This window comes from Mus caroli, unplaced genomic scaffold, assembly GCF_978045245.1.
Source record: "Mus caroli unplaced genomic scaffold, Mus_caroli_1 scaffold_12, whole genome shotgun sequence".
Lineage (NCBI taxonomy): Eukaryota > Metazoa > Chordata > Mammalia > Rodentia > Muridae > Mus > Mus caroli.
The window spans coordinates 51,928,426-51,954,036 of NW_028227267.1; the positions used below are offsets into that span (position 1 = coordinate 51,928,426).

Consider the following 25,611-nt stretch of genomic DNA (forward strand, 5'->3'; position numbering starts at 1 on the left):
AACCAGATGGCTGTGGATAGGGGTGATTGGAGACCCTACCTCCCACTGGCTCCTCACACTCTAACTCACACTTGCTAAAAAAGGGGCTCTCATAAACAACCCGAGCCTGAAAACTCTGGCAGCTAACCCCCCTGCCCCTCCAGCCCTAGGGGGCTTCCGCAGGGTCTGGGCCTCTAGCCAGTTCCAGGCGGTCCCCAGACTAGAGTCGGGAGTTGGGGTCAGAGCTGTAACCCTTTACTTCCTGCTTGGTCTCCAGCCCATAGTTTCAACAGGCCCTAGCCTTTGTGGTCTCTCCACCCCATTTTCCCTTAACCCTTTCCTGCCACAAAGAGGTGGGTGAAGTAAAGGGTTTTCTAGGGAAGTCCAAACGACCAAGGATCGTGTGTGTGTGTGTGTGTGTGTGTGTGTATGTGTGTGTGCACGCAATGTGTTTGTGTGTGTGCGCGTGTGGTGTGTGTGTGTGTGTGTGTGTGTGTGTGTAGAGCAGAAATCTAAAAACAGGGTCTCAGAGATGAACTCTCTTCAATCCTTCCTTTTTCTTCCTTCGAGGAAGGAACTTTGACCCCTGATCACAAAACTTGGGTGGAAGGCAGTTGCTTCCAAGACCCTGTCTGGCCCTCTCCCTCCCGCCCAGCCTCCTCTCCTTCCCTCCCTCAGTCTCCAGCGCCCCTTTAAGCCATCCAGCAGCTCAGGCGAGTTTATCCAGGGGGCCTGGCTTCGAGGTCGAAGGGGAGGAGGGGGTGGTGGCTGAGGGGGAGGAAGGGCGGCGGGAATCCGCTCGGTCCCACCCCTAGCTACAACCCCTTGCAGGAAGGGTTTGTCTCCCGAGCAGCAGCGGAAAGGGACGGAGCTGGGAGGGCGGGCGCGGAGCGCTGGCGGGTGGGTCGCCGAACCCACAGCAGGGAGGCGGTGGCGGGGGGCGCGCCTCAGGGAGGGGAGGCGTGGCTTAGGCTGCAGGGCTAGGTGGCTGGGGGCCTCGGTGCTGGGACCCGTGACACTTCTCACGCTTTCCAGGGGCCGGAGGGACAGCCATGCTTTTGTCGGGGGGTAAACCCCCAGCGCAGGAATGGTTCATGGTGCAGACAAAATCGAAGCCCCGGGTACACCGGCAGCGGCTGCAAGTCCAGCGCATCTTCAGGGTCAAGGTGACCGCTTTTCAGAGCCGTCCTGACACCCCTTACTTTTGGCTGCAGCTGGAGGGGCCCCGGGAAAATACGGGCAAAGCCAAGGTAAACAGCTTCGTTTTGTTCTTTCCTTTCCCTCCTAGACAGATCCTCTCCCTCGCTCCTGAACAGTCAGGATTCCCCAGAGGTGTTGAGCTTGTCCTGCTGTTTGGCTTGCAGGGTCTGGGCCTCCCTCCGTCTGCGGGGGCCCCCCCTGCTCTGTCCCTCTGCTTCCTTCTTTCCCTTCTGCCCCACCCCTCTCTTGCATGTCACTTCTGTCCTTTAAGTGTGCTGAGAGAACCTCTGCTGAGAGTCTCTTTCTACCAGCCTTCTCTGGTCAGAAACAGGCCCTGATTTTCCATCTTGGGATCAGTTTAAGGGCCTGCATTTTTGTGGCCTCTGCAACATATGTCTTTGTTCTCACCAAGACACTAGAAGGCCTCCATTCTTTCTGTCTGCTTAAATCCTGGGCGGTTTCTCTGAGTACTGGGACTGGAGGAGGGCCCTAGAGACACTTGTAGAGTGGCGTTGGCAGTTTATAGACGAAGCAGTAGGGCAGAGAGAGCGAGCGAGTGAGCGAGAGAGAGAGAGAGAGAGAGAGAGAGAGAGAGAGAGAGAGAGAGAGAGAGTCAGGAAGGAGTAGGTTGGTGGAGGTTGTAGAACCTAGGACCCTGCCGACAGAATAGGATGCATCTGTTCTGGGAGGCAGTGCCTTGGGATGCCAGGGAATCATGGACGTTGAGATGAAAGGGCCTGCTGTATGGAGCTGGATATTGGACAGGCCAGGTCGTAGCTTGTCCCTTTTAAGCTCAACTTGGCTTCTCTGCCTGGGCTCCTCCCTCTGCTTCAGTCACACCCAAGGGCCCCCCACTCCCTCAGATTCCCTTATCTTCTCCTGTAGGAATGCTCTGGACTCCCTTCTCTCAGATACAAGCTAGTCTTTAACCCTTTGGCTGATGCTTTACCCACATCTCGGTTGGTCAGGGCCTAGGTAGGGGAGGCCCGGAACACAGCCAGCAGAAGGAAGGGGAGGCTGGGAAATGTCTCCCTAAACACGCCCAGTAAGCTGCTGCATCAGCACTTTTCCAGTTCTGACAGAGGTGCTGGGGGAGGGGAGAGGTGTCTGCCCTGAGAACAGATGTGCAGGGCCCCTTAGTTTCAGAGGCTGGGGTAGGGTAAGCTAAGAAGAGGCTTTTGGGTTCTCTATGTTCTTAATTTTTTTCCCGTTACTGTTAAAGTACCACAGCTCAGCCTTCATGGAGAACTAACCAGCTGACCAGGGCCTCCCTAAAGATGGAGACTGAACCCAGGGCCTGTGCATACCACAGAGGCCCTCTCTCTGCCACTGAGCCACTTACTCCCCCTGTCCCCCTGAAGAGCACTGCTTGAGATGCTCCACTTTGTGTTTCTTGTTTAAACTTCAAGTCAGCTTCAAGCTTGTCAGCATCACTGCCTCTTTGGGCTATAGTTTTTCACCCCTGAGTTTCTCACTCCAAGCCCTGCTAAGTGGATCCAGGGGCTCTGTCAGTTTCCTCTTGTGTCCCTCATTGCCCCAGAGAGAGGCATTGTTGAAGGTGGGAACAGCTTGCAGGGATTCTGGGTAACTTCCTTTCTTGGTGGGGACAGAAGGAAGAAAAGGAGGGGGAGGGGGTAAGGGCAAGGGACAGTGGAATGTGGGGAGGATAAGGTTTTCAGGAGGTCTGGATTTGACACGTTGTTTCCATATCATAGCCCAAATAGAGAAGCATAGTTTGAAGAGGCCCTGGTCTAATAATTCAGCCATCTTGAAACTTTTTTTCCTCGTTTGTGAAACAATGTAATAACACTCTTCTCATGTAAGAATTGTGAGGGCCAACTGGAAGAATGCCTGCTCAAATACTTTGGCAAAACGTAAAGAACAACACGGGGCAGAAGTCAGGTGCTGCTGTTAGTAACTAGCTTTATAAGTGACCAAGTCTTTCTCCCCAGCTTGATGTCTTGTAAGCTGAAGGGCTTTGATGACCTGCTATGTGAGCCTTTCCTATTATGAGGATGCCTTGTCAGAAGGATGCAGTGTGGCCGACTCCAATCGTAGCTGTAGGAACCTGGAGTTGTGCCTTCTGGTTGTTGCCTTCTATACATTTCTTGGGAGAGAGGGAGGAAGAAGAGTGAGGCTGTTTGTTCTGGTCTCTGTGGAAGAAGGGTCAAGAAAGAGGGTCAAGAGGCTCACCTAAAGTAGAATCCAGTATGTTTTTATTTATTTATTTATTTTTAAATTTTTTTTTGGTTTTTTGGTTTTTCGAGACAGGGTTTCTCTTTATAGCTCTGGCTGTCCTGGAGCTCACTTTGTAGACCAGGCTGGCCTCGAACTCAGAAATCCGCCTGCCTCTGCCTCCCGAGTGCTGGGATTAAAGGCGTGTGCCACCACGCCCGCCAGTATGTTTTTATATTATTTGTGCTTGCTTTTTGAAAAAAAAAAAAGATATCTCTGTTAAACTTGTGTTTTAAAGTTCTTATGCAGTGGCAGGATTTCGGAAATATCAGAAATGTTGCTGTGTATCACATCCCAGGTAGGAAAACAAATCCGGGGGAAACTGGCTCCCCTGAGGCGAAATCACCAAGTGCTGAGGGGAGTTGAACAGTGGCTCAGTGAGCCCCACATTGAGCCTGGCATCCCTTCTGCCCCATTCTGCATAAAGGATGAGGATGGGTTGAGTGCCACCGGACAGGACAGGCAACTTGGTTACTTCTCTTGTTTTTGGAGAAGATGGATATAGGTGATGGGAAATCTGAAGACAGCGGTAGTGGCGGTGGCTTCTGGAGTCTCTGCTGTGAGATGGAAGTTGGCATGTGGCTGGCACTCAGTGAGCAGGGTCGTGGAAATTGATCGTGGTCAGGTGTGTGCTGGGTTTGGCTCACACAAACCTATTGTTAGAATTTTAGGAACTTTGCAAGCTACTGGAGAGCTATTTACAGCCACCATGAGAATATTTACACCACAGACATTGGCAAGTGCTCTAAATCAGGGTTGTACACCTTCCCTGTGAGCTGATTAGGAAATGTTTGCCTACAAAGTCTGTGTCATCACTGAGAACCTAATCTCTTTTTGTTTAAATGTAAATTTAAAATTTATTATTATTATTATAATTACTATTTTAATTTAAATTCTTATTTGTGTTTTCAGGACAGAGTTTCTCTGTGTAGCCTTGGCTGTCCTGGAACATGTGTGATTTCTTTTTCCTGTTATTGCACGTGACGGGTTAGCTCCCTCACGCCGATACTCCCTCTTCCTTTCCAACGTGTTTGGTCTCAGTTCTCTAACTCTATATTTAGGGTTTGCTCCATCATGCCTCTATGCACATCATCCAGGTAGGACATACTCTGGGGCCTTTGCTCGTTGCTGGGAAGATGACAGGGCTGGCCTTGAACTCACAGAGCTTGTCCTGCCTCTGCCTTCCGAGTGTTGGGATCAAAGGTGTGCACCGCCACTGACCAGCAGTTTGTTTGTTTTTTAATTTTTATTTTTTTTATCTTTTAAAGATATTCTTTTTTTTTAAAAAAGATTTTATTTAATTTATGTATGTGAATACACTGTAGCTGTAAAGATGGTTGTGAGCCTTCATGTGGTTGTTAGGAATTGAATTTTAGGACCTTTGTTCGCTCTGGTCAACCCCACTCACTCCCGTTGGCCCCGTTTGCTCCGGCCCAAAGATTTATTATTTAAAGCTCCTTTTTTTTTTTTTTTTAAAGATTTATTTATTTATTATATGTAAGTACACTGTAGCTGTCTTCAGACATTCCAGAAGAAGGCGCCAGATCTCGTTACGGGTGGTTGTGAGCCACCATGTGGTTGCTGGGATTTGAACTCTGGAACTTCGGAAGAGCAGTCGGGTGCTCTTACCCACTGAGCCATCTCACCAGCCCAAGATTTATTATTATACATAAGTATATTGTAGCTGTCTTCAGAGGCACCAGAAGAGGGCGTCAGATCTCATTATGGGTGGTTGTGAGCCACCATGCGGTTGCTGAGATTTGACCTCAGGACCTTGGGAAGAGCAATCAGTGCTCTTACCCGCTGAGCCATCTCACCAGTCCCTTATTGTCCCTTTTTAAAATTCACAAAAGATAACAATATTTTCCCTGCCCTTCAGGACCTCTCTGGCATTCCCGAGTCTCCATGTTTCTTCCTAAGTCTCCATGTTTCTCCCTAAGTCTCCATGTTTCTCACGGAGCAGGTTGATACTCTTGCCTTTCAACCACTGTTGGATATTTGCTTTCTTTTTCCTGTTATTGCACGTGACGGGTTAGCTCCCTCACGCCGATACTCCCTCTTCCTTTCCAACGTGTTTGGTCTCAGTTTTCTAAGTCTATATTTAGGGTTTGCTCTATCATGCCTCTACACTCATCATCCAGGTAGGACGTACTCTGGGGCCTTTGTTTTCTTTTTGCTTTTATGGTTTAACCAAGGTTAAAACTCCTTTCCAAATTGCCTGCCTTTCTATGTATGGATCGCCGATGCTTAAACCTTCTCCTAGCTCCTCACAGCATTCGTCTCCCTAAGGTAAACCATTATAAAGAAGCAGGCTTCACTTGAGCCTGTAGTGGTACCAAGTGTCACAGTGAGTGCAGACAGCAGTGGAGGAGGCCTCTTCCTTTCAGAGGAGCCTAGGCTACGGGAAAGGCAGGGCAGGGTCTCAATATCCACTTAGGAGCATATCCTGGTGACCTCACTTCCTTTCACTAGACCCCACATCCTGAGGTCCCACCATCTACCGAGAGGGTCCATCAGAGGACAGGTCCCTACAAATGGGATTTGGAAGGACATTCCAAACTCTAGGAGCCAGCCTATGTAGCTGCAGGTAGTCTCTTGTGGACAGCCCTGGCTTTAGGCTCCTCGCGCTGTCTGTCACCTTGCGGCTTCAGTTTACGGGTCTCCTGGCATCTGTTATCTTGTTCTTTGTTAAATCCATTCTCTTTCCTGGGTTGGTGGAGCTCATCCATTTGTAGTTTCCTTTTCTCTCCTTTTCCTCTCGCTTGTTTCTTCTCTTTTCTTTTGATAGTGTCTAGTTATGTGGATGTAGCCCAGGCTAGCATCACCTTAGCATGTAGCTTAGTCTGGTGCCTAGCTCACAACCTTCCTGCTCCAGCACTCATCAGTGGTTTTATTGAGTTAAAAAGACAGTGCCAGCAGAGGGGATGCGGAAGCAAGAAGTGGTTTGCTTCCCGAGCCACACGCAGTATGAATGAGCTGGATCCTATACAGGCAGTTGCTGTCAGTGTTCAGTAGTGACGGTAGAGCAGACGAATACATCCTCAGGCTCCTGTTGATTATCTGCAGGACATTGTTTAGCTCTTTTCTCAGTTTCTTGTGTGTGTGTGTGTGTGTGTGTGTGTGTTTTGAAGATTGCTCAGTAGAGCTGCGATGCCTGTGACCTGTGCATGGTAGACATAAACTTGTGCAAGTGTCCCCTTAAGCCTTTGGAGCCTGTTATATATCAGCGTCTAATAAAGCCCAGTATTGTGGATAAAGAGATACAGCCCATGCCTATTGGGGGCTCGGGGAGAGAGTCCTATCTTCTTAGCCGCCCCGAGTTATACATTAAGACAGGCTTAGGCCGGGCGTGGTGGCGCACGCCTTTAATCCCAGCACTTGGGAGGCAGAGGCAGGCGGATTTCTGAGTTGGAGGGCAGCCTGGTCTCCAGAGTGAGTTCCAGGACAGCCAGGGCTATACAGAGAAACCCTGTCTCGAAAAACCAAAAAAAAAAAAAAAAAAAAAAAAAAAAAAAAAAAAAAAGAGGTGGGTTGCTTATGATGACATGGGCCAATTATACGTGTGGGGCTCTCCTGTCTGTCTCTGTCTCAGCATGGGCTGATGCTGGTGCCGTGCTCTTGGGTTTCACAGTCTCTAAAACCTGGAGCCAAATGAAATTATGCTTAATTTAAATGACCCAACATGTGGTATTTTGTTAAGGCGGCAGAGAATGGATTAAGGGTATAAAATGTATGTATATAATATATACATATATATTATATATAAGTATATTTTCCCCAGGACTCAGGCTTTTCCATGGAGCCGCATGCTACCCCATATTGCCCAGGAGGAAAGATGTGTTGTAATCTACACGTTCCGGTTGCTTCTCTGAAGGTCACCTGATTGGTGGTTTAGCTGGTATTGAGCGAAATGGGAAACATTTCCTTCTGTAATGTGGACATCACTCTGTTGGCCTCTAGCTTCTGAGAAGCCCGAGGCTGCCCTCGTCCTGCTCCTCCGACCGAGAGGTTTCCCCTTGAGCAAGCTTGTAGTGTTCTCCAGCTTGCTGTGTCTTCACGGTGAACCTGCTTTGTGTGGACGTCTGTCTTTATTTCCCATGTTGCTCGGTTCTCCCTCCACCTTCCTCCTGGACTTCAAGGTCTTCGTTCTGCCTGGGGGATATGGGGCTGCTGGCCCTTGCCACCCCGTTACCCTCTTTCTTGGGTTCCTGTCTAGATAAGCTTTCTGTGGGCTCTTTACCTTTTCTCCTATGGTTTGCTTTTTCCGCTTTCTAAAATGTTTATTTGGCTATGTATTCTATGTATGAGTGCTTTGCCTCCATGTGTTCCTGCACACGAGAAGAGGGCATCAGATCCAGTGATAGACAGTTGTGAGCCACCATGTGGTTGCTAGGAGTTGAACCCAGGTCCTCTGGAAGAGCAGCCAGAGCTTTTAACCACTGAGCCATCTCTCCAGTTCCCAGCTTTTTCTATTTTCTAAGTTTGGCTTTTTATTTTTAGTCTTTCTATGTAGCCCTGGATGTCCCAGGACTTGTTGTGTAGATCAGGCTGGCCTTGATACATCTTCCTCTGCCTCCTAGTGCTGGGATTGAGCACTGGCTAACTGGCTAACTCTGGCTTTTTTTTTTTTTTTTTTAAGAATTATTTACTTTATGTACATGAGTAGTACACTGTAACTGTCTTCAGACATATCAGAAGAGGACATTACAGATGGTTGTGAGCCACCATGTGATTGCTGGGAATTGAACTCAGGACCTTTGGAAGAGCAGTTAGTGCTTTTAACCGCTGAGCCACCTCTCCAGCCCTAACTCGGGCTTTTTGCTTGACCATCTTTCAACCCTTTCGTTGGGTCTTTCATTGCTGTTACCACATTATAATGTTGAAGTTACATGTGTGCTGTTTTCAAAAACAATGTCCTACTTACTGTGTGACATATTGTTTAATATACTTCTCAGAAAAGACTGATAGTAAGCCTTTGGGAGGAAGGGCAGTCTGTCTGTCTGTCTGTCTGTGCCTCTGTCTCTATTTCTCTCTCTCCCTCCCTCCTCTGTGTGTGTTAGGAGTAACAGGGTTTTCAGATTGGTTTCCTTCTCTAAGAACCCTGCCTTCCCCATTCCCTTCACTCTGAATTTAAAGCTTCTTGGTTCTGTCACGTTTCTCCGCCTTTTCGGTTTTCCTTCGTGTATACTGGGGCGGCCCTTGAAGGCAGATTGAACATTGACTTATAAAAAGGAAGGACAGTCCTGGGAAGTTGTAAGCACACATGGAGTGATATTGTTCAGTGCTAAATGTTTTAACTTCAAATTGACAGAGGATCTGTGGAATATTGGGCAATATGTTTTTAGAGATATCACTTTTTTTGGACGCTTTTCCGATTTTTGGTGTCATTTATCTGTGGATTGTTCAGATCACTCTCTGGACTGTAAATATTGTAAATGCTGTTCCTTGTCTGGCTTTGCTTTTTGGTGTACATCATGGGGAAGACCGTAGACTTCGGGGTTATCGTGCTGGGTATCCATGCTTGAATGTGTGATTTTCTCTCATTTAAAAGGAAGGTAATGAAGGGTGCCTTTGTAGAACTGAGAGGAATGTGTCAGATAATTTATGTGCTCGGCACATAAGGTCTTAATAAATATTAGTCCATATTTATTGTTTCAAAATGATCTCAATTGCTATACCATTCATAAAAATGGTGAACTATTGATGGAACAATAAATATTTTAAACTCTCTCTGTGTTGAGAGAGAGAGAGAGAGAGAGAGCGCCTGCATGAGCGAGCATAAGTATGCCATCTAAGTGTGGTGCTCTCAGAGGCTAGAAGGTGACAGACCCCCTGGAGCTGAGGTCATAGGCTGTTGTGAGATGTCAGATATGGGTTCTGGGAATTGAATTTGGGTGCTCTGGAAGAGTAGCAAGCACCCTTAACACTTGAGCCATCTCTCCAGCCCCTCCCGCCTACCTTTTTGAGGTAGCATTTTCCACTGAACATGGAACTCGCTGACTGACTAGACTGTCTGGCCACTGAGCCTCTGGGTTGCTTCCATCAGTCTAGGGCAGTGGCTCTCAGCCTTCCCAGTGCTGCTGCCACCCATTCCTCATGCTGTGGTGACTGCCAGCCATACAGTTATTTTGTTGCTACTTTATAACAGTAATTCTGCTATTGCTGTGAACCGAAATGTAAATATCTGTGTTTCCCGTTGGTTTTAGGTGCCCCCTGCAAAAGTGTCGTTTGACTTTGCCCACAAAGGGGTCGGGCCCCGCAGGGTGAGAACCACTGCTCTAGCTCTAGGTGCTGTCGCTCTGAGCTCAGGTCTTCATGTTTGTGCAATAAGCATTTTACCCACAGATCAATCTCAGTAATCCCATTAGGGTTTGGTGTTTGTTTGTTTGTTTGTTTGTTTGTTTTTAGAAATCACCCACAATTTTCTTCTTCAACCTGCCTCTGGCTTTACATAGCCAGGATGTGGGGAACATTTGTTAAGGTGAGAGCTATATGCACATTTGCTCTCTCTTGGGAGTGAGACCAGATGAGGTTCAGGTGGGAAGCCCATCAGACTTTGTTGAAAGATGTTTCACCCAGGAAGGAGGGAATCAGAAGCTAAAGCAGGGGGAAATGTCCTGTGCCCTGAGCAGAGATGCTGTGTGGGCTTCAAGATGGCTGCTAGAGATTTAAAAGGGGGGAGGCGGGAGGAGGAGCATTTATCACGGGATGGAACTGTCTGGGAAGGCAGGAAGGGGGGGGGGTTCTGAAGGGTGTGTGTGTGAAAGGTCACGAGGGTGACCTCAGTCCACTTGGGCTGCTGTCTCAGAGACTGCTTAGGAGCTCTTGAAGATCACTGGATCATGCTGGTAAGTAGTGGAAACCAGCGGCCTTTCCTGCAAACGTGAGGGCTGGTCAGCCCGAGAACTTGAGGCCCTCCTCCTGTTTAGACACTATGTGAATCTGTGGGATATTCCTCTGAACACTGGCCCAGCTACTTATCTCCACCACTGGGCAACAGTTACCATGGTTACAGGTACAGGTTGTGCTTGCTGGAGAGCTTCTGAAGGGGGATTAAGCCAGAATCCTACAGGATTACCTGGAAGTCACTGTGTCAGCCAGAGGAGCTCCGGAGAGCTCTGGTTTCAGTCAGGTAAACATAGGCTATGTTCTGGTGTAGACATGGTTGAGCTGTGTGCAGTTGGGTAAGCTCTTATGAGTCCATAGAATGGGAACAGGCTGTGCCTGGCCCTGTCCTTTGTAAGCCAAGCTCACTTAGCTCACTGAGGCTTCCAGTAGACGCATGAGGCAGGAACGGATGGCGAGATGCAGCTGGGAGGAAGGCTGCCCACGTTCTCGGCACATGAGAGTACTTAATAGTGTGTAGCTTTCTTCCCCTCAGGTGCTACACAGTTCTGTGGTGCTAAGGGGGGCCTGGACCCAAGCATATCTAATTTAACTTGCCATGCTATAGGTGAAGACACTGAGGTCCTGAGAAGATGGCAGACTTCCTACAATCCTTCCTTGCCTGTTAAGGCCAAGTTAGAACTAAGCGTGAGGTCTCTTGGCTCCAAACTTGGATCTTTTCTTCCCTCTGAGCTCTCATTCATTCTGTCACTGTTCCCTGGAAAGAGGGAGTGGGGCAGAGAGAGAGCATCTGGCCTTGGGGGTGTCAGCATGGGTCAGCTTGAGCTTAGCGAGAGGTTGGGTTTTGAGGTACAAGGGACAGATTGGGGTTAGCCACTAACAGGACTGGTCCTTTTTGTTCCCTCCCTCTGCCCAGGAATATCTGAAAGGTCTGTGCAACCCAGAGCTATGGAAGGAGGTTCGCTACCCACCAGTCCTGCACTGTGCCTTCCTTGGGGCACAAGGCTTGTTCCTGGACTGCCTCTGCTGGAGTACCCTGGCCTACCTGGTGCCTGGTCCCCCTGGCTCCTTAATGGTGGGTGGGCTGACCGAGTCTTTTACCATGACACAGAACTGGCTGGAGGAGCTGGTGGCACGGCTGCGCTGGGGCCCTGCCCCAATGATCACCCCCCGAGGGGTTTGGGAGACAGAGGTGACCCGGGCTTTTGGGGCTCTGGTGTGGATCCGTTGTGACAAGTATGCAGGAGACTTGCTGCAGCTTCCTCCAGCAGTCCAGGAGCTGCTTCTCAGTTTGGTCCGAGATGCTGCCGGCAAGGAAGACATCATTGAGTGGCTCGGCCACTTTGGCATCTCTGGTACTTGCCCCAACCCAGAGATCCTGATCTGCCTTGCCCGGCAGCAGAAGGAAAGCACATCCCTGGTGACCATAAAAGAGAGCCCCGGGACGCTCCAAGAGATAGGAGCCTTGAATCGGGCTTCAGAAAATTCAAAGAGATCAACAAGTTCGGGAGCCGCTGGATCCCTGATTCAAGCTCAGAGCCCTCCGGCGCAGGAGACAGCACACCAGCTAGCACGGTAAGTACTGGAGAAGGGGTTTTTCTCCTCCCCTACCCTGATCCTGATCCCCCAGGAAATAGTAGTAATTTGGGACCAAATTGCCATTCTCACCTTTGCCACGAACTTGGACTTTCTCCAGGGACCAGTCTAACAAGCAAGGTGACGAAACGAACAGTGTTGGAGAGGAAGGGGCCGCTACACAAGACACCAGCAGCCAGGACTCTGAGAATCCCACACAAGCCCTCTTGCAGCAAAAGCAGGTACCGAAGAATGAAGAGAGAATCTCATTGCTGTTGCCAGTGTCAGCTCTGAGCGCGTACACATCCTGGAAGGTCTGGGCCCCTGGGACAGCCTTTGGGCCCTCGTGGCCAGGGACCATTGCTGCCACCTTCTGGAAGATCAATGAACTGCAGTCTCTTCACCTAGCCTGGCTCCTGTCCCAGGCTTGCTTCAATTTCCCCTTCTGGCAGAGGCCCACGGGCCCCATTCAGCTGAAGCTGCCAGGACGGAATCCTTTGCCCTTAAAGCTGGAATGGAAGCAGAAAGAGCTGGTTCCTCTGTCCAGTGCAGGAAGCCCAGCTTGTAGACCAGGTGGGGACCTAGGGAGGGAGACAGCCCTAAAGCATAGCCCGAGGCCGGAGATTCCCTCCAAAATCATCAGTTTATCGGTGGTGCCAGGGGGTTGTGGTATCAAAGAGAAGGTTAGCCCGGGACTTCTGCAAGTAGGGCCATCTTCAACATCTGTGGGAGATAAAGGAAGTACACTGTCAGATTGTAAAGGCCTGGAAAAGCCGTTCTCTTTAGCACTGTCCACAGAGCAAGGGGGATCCACAGCTCAAGAGAGGCCACTGGCTCAAGCTGGAATGACAGGTCATTCAGTACCCGAAGCTCCAACGGTGTCTGAAACTCTTCAAGTGGCCACAGCTGCAGAGGTGTCCAACGTTGAACACCCACCCGTCGGGGAGGGGCTGCCTGCAACCCCCAAAGTGCCTACAGCCCTCAAGAAGCCAGCAGTGTACACAGAGCCTACAGCTTCCAAAGTGCCTTCGGCTCCAACAGAACCAGCAGCTCCTGCCACGCCCACAGCTCCCCAAACTCCTACAGCTCAGAAAACACCTTCAGTGAAAACACTCGCAGGCTTTCAGACCCCCAAAGTTCAAACTGAGACCATAGCTACAGCAGGGTCTGAAGTTCCCAAAGCACCTGCAGCTTCTACAGTTGCGGGGCCGACCGTGGATGTAACCAAACTCCTGAGTGAGGTTCAGGCTTCAAAGAGTAGAGCCATCATGCCGAAGGTCCAGGCAAAGCCCGGAAGGCAGGGTTTCCAGCCCGGTAGCACCGTGCCCTCCAGAAGTAAGCATCCGTTCCTAAAGGAAGGACTTCTTGGGGCTTGGGAGGGGTCCCAGAGGCTGTCACCTCACTCCCAGGGCACCAACATAGTGACCAGCTTCCAGAGGTACAACGAGGCCTTGAACACACCGTTCGAGATGAACTTGTCTGAGGAGCCTGGAAATCCAGGGCTGAGGAGAGTGGTCATTGATGGCAGCAGTGTGGCCATGGTGTGAGTATTTGATGGGCTGGACGTGCTGGGGTGCTGGGTAGGCATTCCTTCTAGACCTTCTATGGGAGTAAAAGAGAGAGGGAAGGGCCCAGGCTGAATGGCTAATGCATGGTAGGTAATGCGTACAGAATCGCTCCAGAGGCAAAGTCTTTATTCTTAGGTAGATGTACATAGAGTCTGAGAGGTGAAAAATTTTGCATATGGTTTTTGAGTCAGCCAGAGATTTTTTTTTCTTTTTTTTTGGCCTTTGGGGTCAGATCTATCTGCTGCAAAGGTTCATGCTCGACCCAAACTGGTTCTTTGGTAGCTCAAACTTCAAGACCTGGCCCCAAACCTAATAGAAGCTTTCCCAGACTTCAACCCACCTGAGAGATTGTTTTGCATGTTCAAATTGTTTGCTGTAGAGGTGTGAGTGCAGAGATGTGCTTCATCTGTCACACGGGAGAGTAGTTATCTGTGCTGATCAGGCTCTTGGCACACAGTAGGTAGTCAGGATTTTTTTTTTCTTCTGTCTTTAAGTTCTAGGCAGCTGTTTGAGGGCAGGGCTGCAGGCCAGGTCTGATGGCACATACTCCTTTAATCTAAGCATTCAGGAGGCAGAGGCAGGAGGGATCTCTGTGAGTTCCAGACCAGCCTTGTCTACGTAGTAAGCTCCATCCAGGACAGCTAGGACTTAAAGGAGAGAGCCCGTTTCAGAGAGAGGTGGCGGAGGATGTAGGGAGAGGGTAATGCTGGCATCTTCAGTGCTCTTGGGACATTACCTGCTTGGGTCTCAGGGCAAGGCATGAATGGTGAGGCAGGGTCGTCTGGAACGTGGTTCCCTCATTCCCACCGTCCAACAGACATGGCCTGCAGCACTTCTTCTCGTGCCGAGGCATCGCCATGGCCGTGCAGTACTTCTGGAATCGCGGACACCGAGAGATCACCGTGTTCGTACCCACCTGGCAGCTGAAGAAAAACCGGAGGGTGAGAGGTGAGATGCTGAAGGTCACCTGACTTTTCTTTTCTTTGCCTTTCTGGCCCATTCTTCCACCCACCCCACCTTGGTCTTTCCCACGTAGCCCTTTCCTTATCCCTCTGTTGTGTCATCCTCAGAGAGCCACTTTCTGACGAAGCTTCACAGACTGAAGATGCTGTCTATCACTCCCTCACAGCTGGAAAATGGCAAGAAGATCACCACTTACGATTATAGGTATGCCGGGCCCTGTCCCTCCATGGGGCTCAGGGTAGACGGTGTCCCACCTCATCTTCTTATAGGGGAAATGGAGGCAAATGCCATGTCCAAGAGCAGGGATTGGCACATACATGAGGAGTTGGCTGAAGGTTGGCTCTTCCCAAGCGCAAGGTCGTTACCGTCTTTGGCACTCAGGCCACGTGTGCTCCCCCAAGCGTCCTGACCTTCTTTCTCCGTGGTTTCTAGAGGTTCATGAGCACGAGGCTCACCCAACCCATTGCATTAGATTGCAGTTTGAGGTGCAGATTTGCTAATTTGAGGTGCTGTTCAATTGGGTGAGCATGAGGCACATCCACTTAGCATTTGAGGTACCCTAACTTTTCGGTGCCAGTTTGGGATAAAGCTCCTATCTCAAGGAATGCCTTCAATCTTCGTCCCTTAAGCTCGGATGCAGGGAGGCGGTGTATATGGAACCTTACATAGGCGGATCTTTGGGCAAGGCTATAGAAATGGAGTTAGATGGGCCTGGTTAGCCTAAACGTTGACACCCTCTCTGCTTGCCAACCTTCAGCACCAGCATGCCCAGGGGAGTCTGTGACCCTGCATGTACTAGGGCAGGGAAAGCAGGTCCTGCTGTAGTCCTAGCCCAGATGCCCAGCAGGCAGATCTTGATTTCTCTTCGGCACCTCACATGTTGGGTAGGGAGAGGTTTTGTTTCTTTCCTGTATTTCCTGAAATCCATATAGCCTTTAAGCCCATGAAGGGCTAGGCAGGGCCAGCCAAGGTTCCCATTTCCCAGATCTGACTCCTGAGTGAGTCCGATAAATCCTCTAAATCCAGGCAAGGATTTAAGGGAAGGTGATGTTTCTGTTGAAGCGCCCTCTTCTGGGCACTTGGAGAACAGCATATGAGAGCCCATGGTATGCTCTTTTTTCCTGGTTACAGCCTTCCTTAGAAGGAAAGTGATCCTCTGGAGAATGGGTTTGTTTATTAAGCCATGTGATTTTATGTGTTGGTATGTATGTAGATGTACATCTTGACATGGGCTGAATATTGTGCCTTGATGAAGAATATTGTGTGTTGTGCACTAGACACTGAATTAGACTCAGTTTAATTATTACAGCAACACAGGGCAGGTATTTTATCTACATTTTACAGGTGAAAAGATGGGGTAGAAAATACCCATGTAGCTGGGAGTGGTGGTGCATGCCTTTAATCCCAGCACTTGGGAGGCAGAGGCAGGTGGATTTCTGAGTTCGAGGCCAGCCTGGTCTACAAAGTGAGTTCCAGGACAGCCAGAACTACACAGAGAAACCCTGTCTCGAAAAACAAACAAACAAACAAAAAATCAAAAAAAAAAAAAAAAAAGAAAAAGAAAGAAAGAAAAAAGAAATTACCCATGTGTGAACATGAACCAGAGGGTGGGTTCTGTGTGGCATGAGCCTGCATATGCGAGAGGGGTGTGTGGCTGTATATACATTTGGGGAGCTCTATGCAACCAAATACACCTTCTGGGGGGATGCTGGGATCCCAGATGGGCACACGGAAGAGAGGATGTTCTCTATAGTCTTGGCTGAATCACAGAGAGCAGAGGTTTTTTTCTGACCCTCCAGAGACTTCTAGTTCATTTTCCAGAGGGTCCAGAAGATGAGAGGGGAGGTTGGTTGCTGGACCGTTAGTGACTTCTCTTTTCTCTTGCAGGTTCATGGTAAAGCTGGCAGAGGAGACGGATGGAGTCATTGTCACCAATGAGCAGATCCACATCCTCATGAATAATTCCAAGAAACTGATGGTCAAAGATCGGTGAGACTTTCTGGGGACCCGAGCCGCTGTTTCCCAGTGATGTCAGACAGCCTGTGGCAGAGAAGACACTGGGGCAGGAAAAGAAGCCTTAGAGCAGGGCTTGCCAGTGCCTGCTGGTAAATGTGTGTGTGTGCGTGTGTTTGTGTGTGTGTGTGTGAGAGAGAGAGAGAGACAGAGACAGGCTGACAGACAGACAGACCTGTGGAGGCAACAGGGTGTGGCTGACTCTTGGGTTCACCTCTGACCTTGCCTCTTTGTCCTGTGGGTCTAGCCTGCTGCCCTTCACCTTTGCCGGGAGTCTCTTCATGGTACCAGATGACCCCCTGGGCCGTGATGGCCCCACCTTGGAGGAATTTCTGAAGAAGCCAAACAGGTAATTTGTCAGCCTTTACGTCCCAGGCATTTCTTGGACCAGAAACTTAGTGCTAGTCAACGTTTACCTAGCTCTCAGTAGTGAATAGGACAGTTTGACGGTTTACACCTTCACGCTCTGCCACATTTTGATGCTTTTAGTCATCATTTTTTCTTTTTCTTTTCCATTTATTTATTTATTTATTAGATATTTTCTTTATATACATTTCAAATGCTATCCCGAAAGTTCCTTATACCCTCCTCCCGCCCTGCTCCCCTACCCACTCACTCCCGCTTCTTGGCCCTGGCATTCCCCTGTACTGAGGCATATAAAGTTTGCAATACCAAGGGGCCTCTCTTCCCAGTGATGGCCGACTAGGCCATCTTCTGCTACATATGCAGTTAGAGACACGAGCTCTGGGGTTACTGGTTAGTTCATATTGTTGTTCAACCTATAGGGTTGCAGACCCCTTCAGCTCCTTGGGTGCTTCCTCTAGCTTCTCCATTGGGAGCCCTGTGTTCCATCTTATAGATGACTGTGAGCATCCACTTCTGTTTTTAGCCGCCATTTACATTACGCTTTTAATGTTTCCCATGAGCCTTTTCATGCCTATTTCCACAACTGGCGTTTGGGCCTTTTCTTGCTGTCTTCGGAGCTATGCCATGCAAATTGATGTGGCACATTTTGAGCAGCTGTGTGGCACTCCATTCCATGTGTGCCTAGCAGGCAGAAAGAACCTGTTTTCGGGCTGGGGTCATTTGACTATTTCTGCTTTTGGCTGCTGGTGACGTGTGACAGGAAACAGGCTTGTTTTTCTTTCCTCGTGTTCAAGAGAGCCATGTCTACATTAGTGCCTCCACATTCCTCTCCTTTGATGCTCACAGTTTCAGTTAGGTGTAAACGACCATAATCTTCATTTCATAGATGAGACTCAAGTCAGTTTTCCAAGGTCATTTTGGCAGAACTAGTTTGTGGCAACTCTGACCCTCTGGCTTCTCTGCCATTTGAGCCACACTTACTGCCCATCCCCCGTGCTCTGGGGTCCGTGGACAGGACACTGCTTCCTGCCCACCCCGGCTGTCTCTCATCTCATTCCGCCAGCGGAAACGAAGCTGAGGCTTTTCTGTTGTGTGTTAGGCTTCCCCTCCAGGGCTGACCTTCCCCTGGAGTGTTCATCCTGAGGTAATAGTGCCAGTCATCTCTTACCAAGCCACTGGCTTAAAACTGACTTAAGTGATCCACGGTCTTAGTTTATTTTGTTTTGTCCTCTGCTGTGATAAAATATCCCAACAAAAATAACTATGGAAAGCCGGGCGTGGTGGCGCACACCTTTAATCCCAGCACTCGGGCAGAGTGGCAGAGGCAGGCGGATTTCTGAGTTCGAGGCCAGCCTGGTCTACAGAGTGAGTTCCAGGACAGCCAGGGCTACACAGAGAAACCCTGTCTCGAAAAACCAACCAACCAACCAACCAACCAAACAACCAAACAAACAAAAAAACCCAACAAAAACCTATGGAGAAAGGGTTATTTCAGCTCAATAGGCTTGGGGGAGGGGAGTCCCAGTGACAGGAGCTTGAGAAGAACTGGCCACGTTATGTCTGCAGTCAGAAGAGAGCTTGCTGGAGCTCCTCTCACTTGCTCTGTTTTGCAATCTTGGATCCCCCTGCCCCAATGGAACCGTCCATAGTGGGAGGGTCTTCTGACTTCAGTGTAATCAAGACAATCCCTCACAGGTCTGCCTACAGGTACTGGGTCTAGACAGTCCTTTGCTGAGACCGCCTTCTCAGCTGATTGTAGATTGTGTGCAGCTGACAGTTAAAAGCTACAGTCAGTAAGGGTTCGGTTGGATCCATCCTCAAAGCACAGAAGAACCCTTATTGAGTGAAGTTCTAGCATGTGTAAGCTCATGAAACCCAAGTATTCACGGGCTGGCTCCTGACTGACCCCTACCACGAGTGAAGTGGGCTCTGTGGAGTGGCCACCCGTGTGCGGCTTTCCCCTTCGATAGTCTGTGGGGTTGGGGCCGCCCCTCTCATTTTTCTACTTGTTTTTGGCAATAGGTTGGACATGGACATTGGCAATTTCTTGAAGGTGTGGAAGACCCTGCCTCCCAGCTCAGCCAGCATCTCTGAACTGAGTGATGACGCGGACGGCGAACCTTTGGAGGATCCACAGGATGTAGAAGAAGGGGGTAAGGGGGAGGGAAGCCTGGAAGAGGAGCCAGGAATCCCAAAGCCCGATGAAGAAGATGAACAGGACGCTAACCCCGTGTCGGTGTTTGGGGTCGAGTGCCCTTCCTTTTCCGAGGAAATCCTCCAGTGTCTCAGCCTGCATGACCCCTCTGAGGGGACTTTAGACATCGACCTTCTGCCTGTGGTGTCCTCTCCGTACCTGGATGTCCCCTGGGATGGGAAGGCTCCCTGTCAGCAGGTTCTGGCCCAGCTGGCGCAGCTCACCATCCCGAGCAACTTCACCGCGCTATCCTTCTTCATGGGCTTCATGGATTCCCACCGGGATGTTATCTCCGACTATGAAGATCTAGTGGGCCCCCTGCACGGCCTCCTCAAGCAGAAGCCGGACTGGCAGTGGAACCAGGAGCACGAGAAGTCCTTCCTGGCCCTGAAACGAGCCCTAGTGTGCGCCCTCTGCCTGTCAACCCCCAACCCCAACCTGCCCTTCTATCTGGAAGTGACCGTCAGCCAAGTGTCACTGACAGCTAGCTTGCACCAGGAGCACTCAGGAAGGAAGCACCCCATCGCTTATACCTCAAAACCTCTCCTCCCCGATGAAGACAGCGAGGGTCCTCAGTCAGGGGGGGACAGCCCCTATGCTGTGGCTTGGGCCCTCAAGCATTTTGCCCGATGCGTTGGAGACAATCCAGTGGTTCTACGTCTTTCCTATGCCTCCCGGACCACGGTGGATAATGAGGCGTGGGATAGCCGTAGGGCTTCGAAAGCGTGGTTGATTCGATGGTCTCTCTTGCTGCAGGACAAAGGCAAGAGGGAATTGGAATTGTCCCTTCTCCAGGGCCTGCTGGGGGAGAACCAGCTGCTGACACCCCCTTCCTCCATGCCCCGAGTTTTCCAGCCTCTGCCTCCTTCTTCTGACCTGTCTACTTTTATCTGTGTCCATGTGTCTGGCTATTGCTTCTACCGTGACGACGAGTTGTGCGCTGGCTTTGGTCTCTACATCTTGTCGCCCACCAGCCCTCCAGTCTCCCTTGCCTTTTCCTGTTCTCCTTACACAACCACATACGCCCACCTGGCAGCCGTGGCCTGCGGCTTGGAGCGCTTCGGCCAGTCCCAGCTCCCGGTGGTTTTCCTCACCCACTGCAACTGGATCTTCAGCGTTCTCTGGGAGCTCCTGCCCCTCTGGAGAGTCCGGGGCTTCCTGTCATCTGACGGGGCTTCACTACCTCATCCAAGTCTGCTCTCCTACATCATCTCTCTCACGTCTGGCTTCTCACCCCTTCCCTTTATCTACCGAACCTCTTATCGGGGCTCTCTGTTTGCTGTGACAGTGGACACTTTGGCCAAGCAGGGTGCCCAAGGGGGCGGGCAGTGGTGGGATTTGCCAAAGGATGTGCCAGTGCCAATGGTGACTCCTCATCCTAAAGGCAGGAAGCCCAACTTGCTGGCCTTACAGCTGAGTGATACCACCCTGGCCGATATCATTGCCAAGTTGCAGGCAGGACAGAAATTGTCCGGGCCCTCCCCTTTCAGTTCTGCCTTTAACTCACTCAGCCTGGACCAAGACAGTGGCCTGCTCATGTTCAAGGGGGAAAGGCATCCCAGGGTTTGGGTAGTCCCAAGGCAACTTCGGAGGGATCTGATTTTCTCTGTGCATGACAGCCCCATTGGGGAACACCAGGGGCTAGAGGACACCTATAAGACGGTGAGGCTGCTGGGATGGTGGCCTGGGATGCAGGATCACGTGAGAGATTACTGCAGGAGCTGTTTGTTCTGCATCCCCCGGAATCTCATAGGCGGGGAGCTGAAAGTTATCGAGTCCCCATGGCCTCTCAGGTCGACAGCTCCTTGGTCCAGTCTGCAGATTGAGGTGGTGGGTCCAGTCACTGTAAGTGAGGAGGGACATAAGCACGTGCTCATTGTGGCCGATGCCAACACCCGGTGGGTGGAGGCATTCCCTCTGAAGCCCTATACGCACGTGGCTGTGGCTCAGGTGCTCCTCCAGCATGTGTTTGCAAGGTGGGGTGTTCCCATCAGGCTGGAGGCGGCCCAAGGCCCCCAGTTTGCCCGGCATGTTCTGGTGAGCTGTGGGCTGGCCCTGGGAGCCCAAGTGACTACACTGAGTAGGGCCCTCCAGTTCCCCTGCCTGATGAGTTCAGAGGCCTACTGGGAATTCAAGAGGGCCCTGAAGGAGTTCATCTTTCTGTATGGCAAGAAGTGGGCGGCCTCTCTGCCCTTGCTGCACCTGGCTTTTAGGGCCTCCACCACAGAGGCCACACCGTTCCAGGTGCTGACTGGGGGAGAGATGAAGCTGATGGAGCCCGTGTGGTGGGAGATGAGCTGGGCGAACATTGAAGGGCTCAAGATGGATGCTTTCTTGCTGCAGCTGATGCGGGAGCTGTTGGACCTCCACTGGAGAGTGGCCGAGAAGGCCAGCGAGAAGGCCGAGAACAGGCGTTTCAAGAGGGAGACCCAGGAGAACGAGTGGAGCGTGGGCGACCAGGTCCTCTTGTTGTCTCTCCCCAGGAATGGCAGCAGTGCCAAATGGATGGGTCCTTTCTATATTGGGGACCGGTTGAGCCTATCACTCTATAGGGTGTGGGGCTTCCCAGTCCCAGACAAGCTGGGCTGTGTCTATCCTAGCAGTCTGATGAAGGCCTTTCCCAAGCATGACACGCCCTTGTCCCTCGACGTGGAGCAGTGAGTCAGAGCAGCTGGGGATCTGCCCGCTCGGGTCCCTGCATTTCTGCTGCTAGTCCTCCCTTCTGATCTGAGCAGTGCTCTCAGCTCTTCGGTCAGGGGCCCCCCTCAGTTGTGCCTTGTGCGGAGAAGTTCCCTTTGTAAAGCTTTGCTGAATTGCCTTGAGCTAGGGGTGGATGTCCCTATAACACATCCCCAGGTAGGGGTGTTTGGAGAATGTGTCAAAAGTTGTCCTGTGGGGGCTCTGGGCTCTGGCAGTTCTACCCTTGGGAGCAAAGGAGTCTCCTTAACAAAGTAGGCCGGGCTCATGATCTTCCCCAAGTGCCACCTTTCCCCTCTTACACGCTCAGGTGTAGATTGGTGTGTGCACCCCTCTCCAGTGTCTTAGACCCAACACATTACATTTCACAGTGTGGATTTTGACCTCCGAGTGGGTATCATAGCTCTCCCCCTATGCGAGTGCCTCCCCTTACATCCTGCATCTGACAAGCCTCTGCTCTTGGAGGAGTTCTCAATGGCACAGACACTGGCAGCAAGAAGGTAGCAGTTCTCCAGTCGGCCTCCTTTGCCAGCACCGGGACAGCAGTAGCCTTCCCGTGCCTCCAGGATGCTTGCTGGCTCTGGGTGGAGGTGATCAGCCATAAGCCACCTACCTGTTCGTAAGGGGAGGTGGTGGGAGGGGATGAATTGGCCTACCTCATTTGATTCCAGTCAACAGAGATGATTCCTGACCCCTGCTGTGATGGTGGTCACCTCACAGGAGTCGAGGACCTTGATACCAAGCGTGGCCTCTGTACTGGAAGAGCTGCTTCTATTAGGTTCAGTGGTGTTCACGCTCTGCTTTAAGGGGAGGGCATCTGATGTGGGTAGTTTGACACGCGGCCGGGCACTGGGTGGCTTTTCCTCTTGTTCCTCTGACTCCTCTCACCCCCTGCCAAAGCTCACAACCCTCTCCTGCCTGCAGTTTACCCATCTCCTTCGATGGGACTGCTTTGTTCTGATCAGCTGCAGTACCCTGAATCTGCCTCTGTGTGGCGCTCCCTCACAGCCGGTGTGCCCAGCTCATTGTCGCAGCAGGTGTGGGCTTCTCATTATCATGAGGGCTGATTCTCACCGCTCTGCATTTCCACACAGCTGAGCTCAAGATCTGGAGAGAAAGGCCAGCACCAGGCCGTTCTGGCTCCGATTCCTAGTAGCTCATTTCTCGAGGAGCCGATCCGGTTATCTGGCTGAGCTCAGGTTGCCAGACAGGATTTTGCAGAATGCTGGGTCCTGAGGCTAGGTTGGCGTTGAGCCCAGCTTCTTTCACAACAGAGGAAAGAGGGAAATGATTTGCCCACAGTCACACAGTTAGCTGGTGGCTGAGCTGGGACCCGGATGAACCTTCCTGACTTCAGGTTCACCACGATAGGGGTTCTAGCAACATGAGAATCCTTTCAGATTTTGTACCTCTGTTCCCTTTGATGCCGTTTCGTTTCCTAACCCTTCTAGATAAACTACCTGGATGCTGTTCTTCAGCCAATCCAGCTGTCAAACCCTGCCCAGGAATAAATGCTGGGAGCTCCCCGGGGAGCTGAAAGGTTAGCTGTAGAATTTTTAGCAGGTACTGTTTTTTCCCACCACCTTAGCTTTGCCTCCCCTCCCCCCCCCTTTTCCTACATTAGTCAGCCTCACTCTCCAGCCCCAGGGCTATATTCAAACACCTCTTTCTGTTTAGTACAATTCCCATCATATGCTTTCAAGTGATTTTTATTTTTCAATAAATCAGTTAAAATGGAGCCAATGTTTAATTTTTTTTTCGAATTGGAGGGATAAGGGGGGGGGGGGTACCGGGTGGTGGTGGCGCACACCTTTAATCCCAGCACTTGGGAGGCAGAGGCAGGCGGATTTCTGAGTACGAGGCCAGCCTGGTCTACAGAGTGAGTTCCAGGACAGCCAGGGCTATACAGAGAAGCCCTGTCTCGAAAAACCTAAAAAAAAAAAGGGGGGGGGGCCAGTATCTGTGGAGGTTCACTGCTCTTCCTGAACTGGAAACCCCTGTTCTTCAAGTAAGGACTCTTGGCTAAGCATTCTGACTTTGGGCCTTGGCTTTCTGCTGCTGCCTTTTCTTTCCCTTTTTTTTTTTTTCCCCCCGAGACAGGGTTTCTCTGTGTAAGCCCTGGCTGTCCTGGAACTCACTTTGTAGACCAGGCTGGCCTCGAACTCAGAAATCCGCCTGCCTCTGCCTCCCAAGTGCTGGGATGGTTACAGTGTGCAGGAGGGATGTGAGAGTGCAGATGTGACCCCATTCATTTTCTGTTCAAAACACACCTACTGTGTGTCATGCTCTGTCTAGGAGTGGAGGGGAGAGCAGGTAATGTGAAGGGCATAATCTCTTCCCTCCTGGAGTCCAAAGTCAGGCGAAGGAGAGAGATAAGCGGACCCAACATAGCGTGGTTTGATACAAGGCAAGTGAGAGCCCACGAAGCAAAGTCGGAGGCTCAGGACCTGTGGTTATCCAGAAAGGTCATCCCAGAGCCCCTCCTGCAAAAGCAAAGGTCCCTAGGTAGTGCATGCAGGGCAGAGAGTGCGAGATTACGGATGCTGAAATGGAAGGTCGTTTTGATAAGTGGTCAGCAGATTCCTGTCCTTTTCTAGATCTGTGTTGTTACTTTACAAGGCTCTAGTAGAGATTTATGTGTCTCTCTGCATATATATATATATATATATATATATATATATATATATATATTTTGAGACAGGGTTTCATGGAACCCAGGCTAGCCTCCAACTTACTACATAGCTAAGGCTGACTTAGAATTTCCTACCCTTTGCGTCCACATCCCATGTTTTGAGACTACAGGCACAGACTTCCATGCCTGGCTAAGATTCCCTTTGCTTTTTTGGAGAGTAAGTAAAGTTTGCCCACAGTCCGGCAGGCAGACAGTGCTAACTGACAGACACTAGCGCCTTTGTTTCAACATACGGTGTTCTCACTCAGGGCACTGGTAGCTGGGCTTTCTCATATCTGACTGAGGGGTGTAGACAGTCACCGAATAGACAGCCCCTTCACCCAATGCAAACCATACAGCCCTCCCATTCTAGGGTCAAAACTCACATAAGCACCTGTGAGTCTGATGCCACTGTGCCAGGCTAAACCTTTGTGTTCACTGTAAACCTGAGCACACCCAGAGGAAAGAGACATTGAAACAGGTAAAGGGCCATTAGAACCCAAAGCATCCTATCTGCTTTTGGAGATTACCCAAGACCCCTGGGACCCCACAGCTCTCTACTGTTTACTAATTCACACATTAACAACTCATATATACTGAGTATTTGCCAGGCACTGGGCTACCTGCTTTCCAGACCTGACACATTTAATAGCTCCATTTTACTACAGATGAAGAAAATGAGGCACGGAGAGGTGAGGCAACTCACTGAAGGTGTATGTGACTAGAACAGAGGCTGGGTCTGTGTGACGTATCTGTTGCCACTCAGGAACTGTCTGTCACTCATGCCTTCTCTGCAAACATTTTTTATGTTGCTGTTGAGTTACACCCCAATGTCTCAGTCTATGGTGTCTCTGTATTTTAGTAGTGCATCACTGTACTGGCTGGTTTTGTGTCAACTTGACACAGCTGGAGTTATCACAGAGAAAGGAGCTTCAGTTCAGGAAATGCCTCCATGAGATCCAGCAGTAAGGCATTTTCTCAATTAGTGATCAAGAGGGGAAGGCCCCTTGTGAGTGGTGCCATCTCTGGGCTGGTAGTCTTGGGTTCTATAAGAGAGCAGGCTGAGCAAGCCAGGGGAAGCAAACCAGTAAGTAACATCCCTCCATGGCTTCTGCATCAGCTCCTGCTTCCTGACCTGCTTGAGTTCCAGTCCTGACTTCCTTTGGTGATGAACAGCAGTGTAGAAGTGTAAGCTGAATAAACCCTTTCCTCCCCAACTTGCTTCTTTTATTTTCATATTTATTTATTTATTTTGGTTTTTCAAGAGAGGGTTTCTTTGTGTAGCCCTGGCTGTCCTGGAACTC

At 50.4% G+C, this 25,611-nt stretch overlaps 1 protein-coding gene across 1 annotated transcript; it reads left to right on the forward strand.

Annotated features, from left to right (window-relative positions):
• The first annotated feature begins 958 nt into the window (after window positions 1–958).
• Nynrin (NYN domain and retroviral integrase containing) lies at window positions 959–21,968 on the forward strand. The gene is made up of 8 exons (XM_021182441.2): window positions 959–1,229; window positions 11,177–11,835; window positions 11,957–13,378; window positions 14,221–14,351; window positions 14,474–14,570; window positions 16,254–16,355; window positions 16,627–16,728; window positions 18,768–21,968. The coding sequence occupies exons 1-8, from the start codon at window positions 1,032–1,034 to the stop codon at window positions 21,598–21,600; spliced, it is 5,544 nt and encodes a 1,847-aa protein (XP_021038100.1). The 5' UTR covers window positions 959–1,031; the 3' UTR covers window positions 21,601–21,968.
• Window positions 21,969–25,611: the final 3,643 nt, after the last annotated feature.